This window comes from Sparus aurata, chromosome 9 (genome assembly GCF_900880675.1).
Source record: "Sparus aurata chromosome 9, fSpaAur1.1, whole genome shotgun sequence".
Taxonomy (NCBI): Eukaryota; Metazoa; Chordata; class Actinopteri; order Spariformes; family Sparidae; genus Sparus; species Sparus aurata.
The window spans coordinates 36,244,546-36,257,823 of NC_044195.1; the positions used below are offsets into that span (position 1 = coordinate 36,244,546).

The 13,278-nt window shown below is 45.9% G+C and overlaps 1 protein-coding gene across 1 annotated transcript in view; it reads right to left on the bottom strand.

The window, feature by feature from the left end:
• Positions 1-13,278, bottom strand: part of mylka (myosin, light chain kinase a) — a gene marked incomplete at its 3' end in the record, with an annotated part of 59,000 nt that overhangs the window by 16,722 nt on the left and 29,000 nt on the right. Inside the window, exons 17-19 of the mRNA XM_030429349.1 lie at positions 12,130-12,231; positions 9,821-10,677; positions 408-524 (exon numbers count right to left, since the gene is read on the bottom strand). Of these exons, the coding sequence (XP_030285209.1) occupies positions 408-524; positions 9,821-10,677; positions 12,130-12,231 (1,076 nt within the window). The remainder of the gene's footprint in view (positions 1-407; positions 525-9,820; positions 10,678-12,129; positions 12,232-13,278) is intronic.

Consider the following 13,278-nt stretch of genomic DNA (forward strand, 5'->3'; position numbering starts at 1 on the left):
TGATATATTCTAATTACAGGAAACTCCAGTTAAACAGAGACTCCTGAGGAATTCTGGGAAATGAGGAGGAGAAGGATGAGAACAAGGAGGAGGAGGGGGAGGAGCAGGAGGAGCTGGAGCAGGAGGAGCAGGAGGAGGAGGAGGCAGAAAACAGACTGAAAGATGAAACTGAACACGTTGACATAAAGGTCAACTATCCACATGTTGTGATCACAGATTAAAACTGCAGATGTTTGAATGGAGTCTGGTGGCGTTTTGTCTTCAGCAGGATGAAGGTGATAACTGGTGTAACTATTCATGAGTTTTAAATGTTATTTATCATCATCTGGAAACAGAACAACCCACAGAACTCGCATCATCTCTGCAAACAACAAGAACATTTGTGTAGAAAACACTGAGGATCTCACCGTCGACCAGCACGGTGCAGCAGCACTCCGCTCTGCCTGCCGCCGCCTCCGCTCGGCACTTATACTGTCCTTCATCCTCCGGCAGCGCTTTGTCTATGGTCAGAGAGCACAGGCCGCCTGCAACACAACACAACACACAACATGTTATAACACAACACAGGCCGCCTGCAACACAACACAACACACAACATGTTATAACACAACACAGGCCGCCTGCAACACAACACAACACACAACATGTTATAACACAACACAGGCCGCCTGCAACACAACACAACACACAACATGTTATAACACAACACAGGCCGCCTGCAACACAACACAACACACAACATGTTATAACACAACACAGGCCGCCTGCAACACAACACAACACACAACATGTTATAACACAACACAGGCTGCCTGCAACACACACAACACACAACATGTTATAACACAAAACAACACACAACATGTTATAACACAACACAACACACAACATGTTATAACACAACACAGGCCGCCTGCAACACAACACACAACATGTTATAACACAACACAGGCCGCCTGCAACACAACACAACACAACACACAACATGTTATAACACAACACAGGCCGCCTGCAACACAACACAACACACAACATGTTATAACACAACACAGGCCTCCTGCAACACAACACAACACACAACATGTTATAACACAACACAGGCCGCCTGCAACACACACAACACACAACATGTTATAACACAACACACAACATGTTATAACACAACACAGGCCGCCTGCAACACAACACAACACACAACATGTTATAACACAACACAGGCCGCCTGCAACACAACACAACACACAACATGTTATAACACAAACACAGGCCGCCTGCAACACAACACAACACACAACATGTTATAACACAACACAGGCTGCCTGCAACACACACAACACACAACATGTTATAACACAAAACAACACACAACATGTTATAACACAACACAACACACAACATGTTATAACACAACACAGGCCGCCTGCAACACAACACACAACATGTTATAACACAACACAGGCCGCCTGCAACACAACACAACACACAACATGTTATAACACAACACAGGCCGCCTGCAACACAACACAACACACAACATGTTATAACACAACACAGGCCGCCTGCAACACAACACAACACACAACATGTTATAACACAACACTGGCCGCCTGCAACACACACAACACACAACATGTTATAACACAACACAGGCCGCCTGCAACACAACACAACACACAACATGTTATAACACAACACAGGCCGCCTGCAACACAACACAACACACAACATGTTATAACACAAAACAACACACAACATGTTATAACACAACACAGGCCGCCTGCAACACAACACAACACACAACATGTTATAACACAACACAGGCCGCCTGCAACACACACAACACACAACATGTTATAACACAACACAGGCCGCCTGCAACACACACAACACACAACATGTTATAACACAACACAGGCCGCCTGCAACACAACACAACACACAACATGTTATAACACAAAACAACACACAACATGTTATAACACAACACAGGCCGCCTGCAACACACACAACACACAACATGTTATAACACAACACAGGCCGCCTGCAACACACACAACACACAACATGTTATAACACAACACAGGCCGCCTGCAACACAACACAACACACAACATGTTATAACACAACACAGGCCGCCTGCAACACAACACAACACACAACATGTTATAACACAACACAGCTCAACATCAGCAACATGATAAAATTGTTACTTTTCTTTCTTCCTTTATACTTTTTAATTCTAATATAACAGTTTGATGGTAACAATTTTTAAAATCCTCATCTTACGTTTTTAATGCTGATGTTATGATCAGTGTTGGGCACGTTACTTTTAAAAAGTAATTAGTTATAGTTACTTCTCCCAAAAAGTAACTGAGTCAGTAACAGAATTACTCCACTATAAAAGTAATTAGTTACCAGGAAAAGTAACTATTGTGTTTTGTAGAAGCGTGTGCTGCTGAGAGATGATTCATTAGATCAGAGTTGTTTACAACGGACGTGGACAAAAGAGATTAAAGTCGTGTCTGTACTTCCACTTTGAAAACATTAACTTTCCCTCCGGACTCACCATTGCTGCAGTTCCCCTCTGCTAGTTAGTGTGTGTGAGGCTGCTGTGTGCGTGTGTGGTTTGTGTGTAAACCGAACATTGCCATTGATTGGCTTAAGAACTCTCACTCAACGTTAGACAGCCAATCATCATCACTGATGCCATTGTCCCACCCCTCCCTCCTGCCTCACCGGAGGAAAATAAACCAGCTCTGCAGCTCCGGTGGCTGAGAGCCGAGTCGGATGACAACAGCTTCAATGAGCAGCTTCAGTTTGTAACGTGCCACATTTAATAGTCGGTAACGGTAACGGCGTTGTAACAATGGAAATAGTAATTAGTTAGATTACCCATTACTGAAAAAAAGTAACGCCGTTAGTAACGCTGTTTATTGTAACGCCGTTATTCCCAACACTGGTTATGATTTATGTTAACATTACTTTTACTTGCTAAATGCTGCTGTAACTTGTTCATGCTAGAGTTACTTTATAAAATGCTAAAGATACATTTATGATTATGCTAACTGTTTCATGCTACATCACTTCTTACCTCATGTTTTTCAATCCTAGTTTCTTCATGCTAAACTATAATTCTATGACTGTAACTTTATATCCTGTTGAGTTCAATCTGCAGCAGAACCTCATGTTCTGTGTGTAGCCCGGCTGTACTGTGAGAGCCTCGTATCTGTTTTCAGCTGATCCGAGAGGTTTTTAAAGAGTTTATTTCTCTGAAGGACCTGAGGGAACCTCGTCCTCATCATCACCGACACCACAGGACTGATCCAGACACACAGTTCACACAGGCTCCAGTGTGATCTCAGATGTAGCCGGGACAAGAGAGCCGCAGCTTCACTGACTGTATCAGAGTAGAAGTACTTAGTTACTTTCTACAACCAACCAGAGCGCTAATGTGCAAACCTGACAGACGTGACGACGTAACAACAGAAAGCGAAATGTTAAAATAACATTAATAAATAATGTTAACATGAATGTTTATCTTCACTTCAGCTGTCTGAGGTCGTCTCAGTGACCTCTGACCTTTAACATGAGAGTCACACACACACAGTGCTGGATCAGGGGCTGTCCTGCAGACTGAAATAACAGGAGGGGGATTACACAGACACACACACACACACACACACACACAGGGAATCCTCAGGCAGTGTCCTCGTCTGTTCATAAACACAACACACACAGACATGTACAGATTTAGCAACAGGTCGTTAGCACACGCGACATCCCTGTGTGTTCCAATTGTTGTGAGGACATGAGGCTGTTAAAGGAACAATATGTCTACACATAAACAACAAGATGAACACAATTAGTTACAATGTTACACCTAAATACTTCCCACAAAATGACATGTTTATGTTTTCAGTGTAGAGATATAAACTCTGTTTACATGGTTTCATTTGAGCTCCTCCAGCAGGCTAAAGTCAGTGTTAGCTCCTCCAGCAGGCTAATGTCAGTGTTAGCTCCTCCAGCAGGCTAAAGTCAGTGTTAGCTCCTCCAGCAGGCTAATGTCAGTGTTAGCTCCTCCAGCAGGCTAATGTCAGTGTTAGCTCCTCCAGCAGGCTAAAGTCAGTGTTAGCTCCTCCAGCAGGCTAAAGTCAGTGTTAGCTCCTCCAGCAGGCTAAAGTCAGTGTTAGCTCCTCCAGCAGGCTAACGTCAGTGTTAGCTCCTCCAGCAGGCTAACATCAGTGTCTAGCGTCTCCTCGGTCTCTGTAGCTGTTTGGTTGTGTTAGCTTGTTGTTGTGTCGCTACTTTCAAATTAAAAGCCCCCCGCTAAGAACCCAGTTCTAAATTCCAATGGGGTGCAATGTAAAGCTCTTATTTTGAAGACAAATTCTTTGTCACTGTTCACAGCCCAACTTCGAGCTTCACGTCACGTCACATGTTTACGTCTACCTCAGAGGCGGCTTTTGGAAAAGGAGGAATATTACACCTCCGTTTTAGGAAGACAGGCCGGAACATTGCCCCCCTTACCTTGGAGCAGATGTGCCGCCTTTTCTATCTAAAAAGGGCTAGTGCTAGCTCCTACAGAAGGCTAACATCAGTGCTAGCTCCTCCAGCAGGCTAACATCAGTGTTAGCATCTACTAGGGGTGTCAACGTTTACAATTTTTTCTACACGTGTAAACGGGGCTTCTAACCGACGTGTAATCGGTTACACGTCGGAGATTTATGATCTCTTTCTATCGCAGTTGTGGTAGCACCGATGCCAGCAGCAGTCTCTCCCTCCAACTTGTTCGGGTGTTTCCATCACAGGTGGTTTAGCATGGATCCCGTGCTGTTGTTGGAAGCCAACTTTGCCTGACATAGCCTCCACTCAACTTGATTTCCACTGGCAGTTTGTTCAAAAAACACACAGTGCTCCGCTTGTTGACCGCCGCCATCGCGTCCCCCAGTCAACTTGAAGTGACGTGACGCGACACTGGCTGTGGCTGCGGGTTTTTTTTTTTTTTTTATATCAACGTAACATTGTGCCCCATTCATCTATTATGTATGCGGATAACTGCGCTAGTGAGAACATTTAATTGTATAGTTAGTTAATGTTATTATCTGAAGCTTTCAGGCAACACTATCTTACTTTCACTTTTAAAAATTGCGTCCGTCCAATTTTCCTTCAGCCGTCGGTATCAATTTATAGCGGGTCAGCTCTGTTACGGAATGTAATCTGTGCTACTGTCGGAAAACGGGTCAGATGCGGTGACCTGTGCAGGACTCTGCTCTAAGTGACCATTTTAATCCTCTAGCCAATTATCAAGCTAAATATCCAACATGCTAGTTAACGTCAAAGACTGCGGTGGAAGACGACGGTAAAATATTTCCACTAGATTAATTTATGCCTGAATTTTTAAGGTGTGGCGGCTTTTATTTTTTGCCGTGGCGGTGCACCACAGTCAATTACATGTAGAGGAAACCCTGAATACTATATATATTGATGAGAAATGAACGAGGAGGAGGAGGAAAAAAAAGACGTGTAAACGGTTATTGATTTTTCTAAACGGTTATGATTTGTTATCCGTGCATCCGTTTACACGTGTAGACGTTGACACCCCTAGCATCTACAACAAGTTAATGTTAAAATTAGCTGATCCAACTAGCAGGCTGTATTTTAAAGTTAATGTAGCACTGTATATTTTTCACAGCTAACAGAGTGCTGGTTAGCTTACGTCAGTGTAACACGATGGCATGTTTGAGCCGTTGAAACGTTTCAGTTTCAGATCTGACGATGACACATTAACTCTGCTACAGGTCCACAGATGTGACGTCTGCAGCTCGACTCTTCTCAATGAAACTTCTCCTTTCTAACATTGTATTTGTTCCAACTGGAGAAGAAAAATGTATTTAGCATGCATTATTATTACAGTACTTTGTTTCTTTGGTTCCTGAAGTTGAAGTTTTTAAATGTCAGTGATCTAAAGATATTTAGTTTACTGAGATTTTCAAGAAACAAACACCATTATTGAAATACTTGCTGATTAACTTCCTGTCAATCAACTCAATGATTCAGCACTGAAATAATCGACTGACACATGTTCAATAACATGATCAATATGAGGAGTTCAGCGAACATGTTCCCTGGCATGTGAACCAGCTTTGAGAAACATGTCATGAAATAACTACTTCAGTCTGAAACAGGTTTTATTTCAGAGAGCAGTGACAGAATGTTCTGACAGTGCTGATCCTTTTTAAATCTTTAAAATAATGAATGAGGTTTGGTGCTGTGACTTCTTTCTCTCTCTCCATTGTTCATCATTTATAACTCAGAAATATTCTTCCAGACAGTTGTCGCTGTGACAGATTTATCTGAGCAGCAGACGAGGAGATAACCTGGCTACATTTCCCACAATGCACTGGTACTGTGTTTTTCATTTGAACCTCCTTGACTGGTTTACAGCCATGTCTCCACACCTCCGGGTTGCACACACACTGCATGAGGGACATGTGTAGTCTGATGACATCACTGTGACATCACAGTGATGTGACACGGTGACACGGACCTTATTTGGTTCATTGATGGTGATGAGCCAATCAAAACAAAATGAATCAGTAATTAATTGAATATATTTGTTCTGTTGTTATGTTTTCTGCAAAGATTCCCAAAATGATTTAATAAATTAATATTAATAAAACACTGACCTGCTATTTCTTTGATCTCTGGGGAACAAACTGTGTTCAGTGTTCAACATGTTCGCAGCTCTGAGGCTAACGATCAATAATCAGAACAACAGACGTTATAACTGCTGACTGAAAGACTTAACACCAAGAAACACTTTAAAATGTTCCTATCTGTTTACAGCTTCATTATATTGTGTTACTGAACATTTAATAGATGAACTAGACATCTGAAGAAAGTGCTGATATAAGAGCTGAGAACAGCAGCGTCTGCATCCAAAGATACTTCATTGATTGATTATTAAAGGTATTAAAATAGTTACAGGCAACACTGTTATCGACTCATCTACAAATGAACAACTCATCGCTGCGGCTCCACATCATCTCAGACATTAGACGCCATTTATACCACTGCAGATGAAATGATCAATCAAACAATCAATAAAGAAAGTTGACTCAAAAAACTTATAATAGACAGACACGACAAAAAAGAAACAAAATCTGAGATGATTCTGAGTACGAGGTGAAAGAGTCCGCCAGTCCTCATGAGTACAACAAGACAAGACTGTGTGTGTGTGTGTGAGTGTGTGTGTGTCCTATGTAAAGTGATCTGTTCCCATATGAAATACCAACAATAGTCTGTCGCTGTCACACATCACATCCTGTCTCTCTCTCCCTCTATTGTTCCAGATCTGCTTTCTATTAATAGAGTCTGAATCCTCGGAGCTCAACAGTTGGTTCAACACAAAGCATTTCACGGCTCCGTCTTCACTGCACAACACCGAACTTCACTGTACAACACCGAGCTTCACTGCACAACACCGGGCTTCACTCCAACACCGAACTTCACTGTACAACACTGAACTTCACTGCACAACACCAAACTTCACTGTACAACACCGAGCTTCACTGCACAACACCAAGCTTCACTCCAACACCGAGCTCCACTGCACAACACCAAACTTCACTGTACAACACCGAACTTCACAGCACAACACCGAACTTCACTGCACAACACCGAACTTCACTGCACAACACCGAACTTCACTGTACAACACCGAGCTTCACTACAACACCGAGCTTCACTGTACAACACCGAGCTTCACTACAACACCGAGCTTCACTGCACAACACCAAACTTCACTGTACAACCAGGAGCTTCACTACAACACCGAGCTTCACTGCACAACACCGAGCTTCACTGTACAACACCAAACTTCACTCCACAACACCGAGCTTCACTACAACACCGAGCTTCACTGCACAACACCGAGCTTCACTGCACAACACCGAACTTCACTGCACAACACCGAACTTCACTACAACACCGAGCTTCACTACAACACCGAGCTTCACTGCACAACACCGAGCTTCACTGCACAACACCGAGCTTCACTACAACACCGAGCTTCACTGCACAACACCGAACTTCACTACAACACCGAGCTTCACTACAACACCGAGCTTCACTGCACAACACCGAACTTCACTGCACAACACCGAGCTTCACTGCACAACACCGAACTTCACTGCACAACACCGAGCTTCACTGCACAACACCGAACTTCACTGCACAACACCGAACTTCACTACAACACCGAGCTTCACTACAACACCGAGCTTCACTGCACAACACCGAACTTCACTGCACAACACCGAGCTTCACTACAACACCGAGCTTCACTGCACAACACCGAGCTTCACTGTACAACACCGAGCTTCACTCCAACACTGAGCTTCACTCCACAACGCCGAGCTTCACTCCAACACTGAGCTTCACTCCACAACACCGAGCTTCACTCCAACACCGAGCTTCACTGCACAACACCGGGCTTCACTACAACACCGAGCTTCACTGCACAACACCGGGCTTCACTACAACACCGAGCTTCACTCCACAACACCGAGCTTCACTACACAACACCGAGCTTCACTCCAACACCGAGCTTCACTGCACAACACCGAGCTTCACTGCACAACACCGAGCTTCACTCCAACACCGAGCTTCACTGCACAACACCGAACTTCACTGCACAACACCGAGCTTCACTCCAACACCGAGCTTCACTCCAACACCGAGCTTCACTGCACAACACCGAACTTCACTGCACAACACCGAGCTTCACTGCACAACACCGAGCTTCACTGCACAACACCGAGCTTCACTCCACAACACCGAGCTTCACTGCACAACACCGAGCTTCACTGCACAACACCGAGCTTCACTCCAACACTGAGCTTCACTCCAACACTGAGCTTCACTGCACAACACCGAGCTTCACTCCAACACCGAGCTTCACTGCACAACACCGAGCTTCACTCCAACACCGAGCTTCACTGCACAACACCGAGCTTCACTGTATAACACCGAGCTTCACTGTACAACACCGAGCTTCACTCCAACACTGAGCTTCACTGCACAACACCGAGCTTCACTCCAACACTGAGCTTCACTGCACAACACCGAGCTTCACTCCAACACTGAGCTTCACTACACAACACCGAGCTTCACTCCAACACCGAGCTTCACTGCACAACACCGAGCTTCACTCCAACACCGAGCTTCACTGCAAAACACCGAGCTTCACTGCACAACCCCGAGCTTCACTGTACAACACCGAGCTTCACTCCAACACTGAGCTTCACTCCAACACTGAGCTTCACTACACAACACCGAGCTTCACTCCAACACCGAGCTTCACTGCACAACACCGAGCTTCACTGCACAACACCGAGCTTCACTGCACAACACCGAGCTTCACTGCACAACACCGAGCTTCACTGCAACACCGAGCTCACTCCAACACGAGCTTCACTGCACAACACCGAGCTTCACTCCAACACCGAGCTTCACTGCACAACACCGAGCTTCACTGCACAACACCGAGCTTCACTGCACAACACCGAGCTTCACTGCACAACACCGAGCTTTACTGTTTCAATTCTAGACTGTGAACTGAGGATTACTTGGTCTTGGTCTGTGACTGATGTTTTGGTCCGTAACTGATGTTTTGGTCCGTGACTGATGTTTTGGTTTTGGTCTGTGACTCGTGTTTTGGTCTGTGACTGATGTTTTGGTCTGTGACTGATGTTTTGGTTTTGGTCTGTGACTCGTGTTTTGGTCTGTGACTCGTGTGTTTCAAAGTGTGACCTCTGACCTTCGTTTGCGAGGATGATGAACTTGGATGGTTTGATGGTCTTCCCGTCCAGCGTCCAGACGACATTGACACCTGCCGTGTCAGCGGAGGCGAGGCGACACTGCAGCCGGAGCCGCTGCCCATCCAGCACCGTCACATCGTTCAGCTTCTCCACAAACTCCGGCCCCTTCCCTCCTCCACCGCTCTTCTTCTCGTTATTTCCTCCATCCACGCAGTTGTTGACTGCTGTCTTCCCATTCTCTTCAGGGCTCGGCTTCTTCTTGTTGGCGAGGACAGAGCGGAAGTCGTTGGCATTCTTTCCGGGAGTCTCTGAAGGTTTGTTGTTGCCAGCGGCGCCTTTCTTACCCAACACAGAGCGGAAGTCGACCTGCTGCGAGGAGTTCCCCTTGTTCTCCTCCGCCTTGGCTTTGACGCCCTTGAGGTTGGCCTTAAAATCCATCTGATGGTGGTGGACGGGCTTGGCGGCGGTGGCGGCGAGGCCGGCCTCCCTCGGCTCCTCTTCCTGGTTGTGTTTGGCGTTTAAAGCTCGACGTCCCAGAAGGGAGCGGAAGTCGAGCTGCTGCGCCTCCCTGTGTCGCAGCTCCTCTTCGCCGCGCTCCCTGGTGTCCACACAGCGCTTGAGGAGACCTCTAGGAGCGGCTGAGTCCTGGTCGCCCTCCTTCTTCTTCTCCTCCTGGTGCAGGTGGAGGAGTCCCTGGTTCTCCTTCTGCTCCTGGTTGGCCTCCTGCCACTGCCGACCGACACCAACACTGCTGCTGCTTCTCTGCTCTGCGCCTCCTCCTCCTCCTCTGGCACCTCCTCTCTGTGCCGCGGTCCCACCAGCTGCTCCTCCTCCTCCTCTTCCTCCTGCTGCAGGGCTGGATGAACAACCACAGAGACAGATGGAGGGAAAGAGGAGAGAGAGAATAAACAGAGCTGGGTTAAAGCCCCTTCCAACAAGAGGCTCCGCCCCCTACAGAGGGGTGAGGGGGGAGAGAGGGAGGAAGAGGGGGGAGGAAGAGGACCTCGACTCTAAATGTTCATGTTACACCACAAGTGACTCGACGGCCCTAATATGGACATACACCCAGAACAGCACGCACACACACACACACACACACACACACACACACACACACACACACACACACACGTCCCAGTTACTTCACATTCTTTATTGGCTTGTTTTTGTTATTTCACTGGTTTTGTTTCAAAGTATTTTTACACTCGAAACCTTCCCAAAGTTTCAACAAAAGTCTTCATCACTTTGTCACGTCCACCATCCTCGTCTCTCTCTCTCTCTCACACACACACACACACACACACACACACACAAACAGATGAGAGTGTAAACAGTGTGTCCAGCTGGGAGAGAGAGAGGAAATACTGGCTCTGATTGGTTTGGTTGATATGGACGGATTACAGAAGCTTTATGGGAATCTCTGGATATAGGACGGACAGACACACAGACACACACACACACAGACAGACACACACACACACACACACACACACACACACACACACAGACAGACTCACAGACAGACAGAGAGACACACACACACAGACACACACACAGACAGACACACACACAGACAGACAGAGAGACAGACTCACAGACAGACAGACAGACTCACACACACAGACACACACACACAGACAGACTCACAGACAGACAGAGAGACACACACACACAGACACACACACAGACAGACAGACTCACAGACAGACAGAGAGACAGACACACAGACAGACAGACACACACACAGACAGACACACACACAGACAGACAGACTCACAGACAGACAGAGAGACACAGACAGACAGACTCACAGACAGACAGAGAGAGAGAGAGAGACTCACAGACAGACAGAGAGAGAGAGAGAGAGACAGACAGGTGGATGGAGTGATTGACTACATGTGGAAATGAAAGAGATCAATGAATAGATGAAGCAACATGAGCATTATAGGATCGTAAGATGGATGAAGAAATAACCTGATGATTGTTGTTTAATGATGAAACTATTCTATCAGATATCTTTCCTGTGTCATCAAATATTTTCAATACGTAGAAACTTGCTGGAAACCAACAGACTGACTGTAGAGTTCATGCTCACATCTGTTAGCATGGCTAGCTAACATGACACATAGCTACACCCGGCTTCAGTACCACTGGTGATGCATATTACATACAGCATATTACACAATATTATCATACACATTACTAAAGTATGTTTAGGACACCAAATAATACTTGCATTAGAATCAAGATGAGCATGAAAATGTGGATTAAAAGTAGTTTGAAGTAAAAATCATGACATCAGTTTTACCTGTTCTCCTCTCCTGCTTGTCCTCCCTGTGCTCTCGTCCTGTCTGTGTCTCCATCAGTAACAGACAGACGGGCCACAGCGCTGCACTCCCCGACACTGTTCCTGACACACAGACAGGCAGAGGTTCACTGTTACACCTGTCTAACACCTGGAACCCTGCAGGGAGCGACCCTCTCCAACTAGCCTCAGCTCACTACACATCTTCAGCTAGCACCGTTTATCTAACGTCTGAAAACCAGTCGCTGGTCCAGTGCAGATGAGAGGCGGTCAAACACCAAGTTCAACACTATATTCATGTTGTAGAAGTTGTTGATTGCCACAGAGCGGAGCTGCTGACAGAGGAGAGGCCGTCTCTGCTCAGCCTTTACAGTAATAAGAAGCTACACATTCAGCTGTAACAGCCACAAGAAGAATACAGATGATCTCCCTGAAAACCCCTCCAACCATCTCCACCTGCACCTCATCAGACACATACACTCCTACACACTTCACCTCACCTCAGGTCCAAACACTCGTACACAGAGGAGGCTTCACCGACAGCATGACTCCTCACCAAGATCTGCTGTATTACTTACAGATTAACTCAGTTCTCTGATACCTTCCCCAACACTACTCTGCTCTACATCCCAATAAGCTGCTTGTGGTCCTCGCGTGTCCTCCTGGTCCCCTGTGACCCTCGTGGTGTCTCGTACTCGTGTATATTTTTGGTCGTGCTTCTGACTGTGATGCTGTCGGGGCTCCACCGCGGCAGAGTGGCACTAACTTTGTACGTCTCTTGGATAAAGCTTCTGCTAAATCATGAAATCTAAATGTATCTGACTTTGTCATCTTGTACGTGCGCCTGTATGCACAGACTGTATCTTCCTACCAACGACCCTTTTACGGCCTTCTTTAGGACCAGACACATGATTAACAGGCTCTCCATCACTAGTGGGAACATATGGACCTTTATACCTCCTGAAAAATACTAAATGAAGTGAACAAGTAAAACACTGGGATGAAGGTGATGGAGGAGCGCAGTGTGTAAAGGATAGATTATGGGTGGGGGAGGGGTGGTGTTTCCTCTTTTTGAGTGTAATCCTCAGTTCATCTACATACTGTACATCACAGAGGATTACTCTGCAGAACATCTGCTTCTTTTTGTTTTTG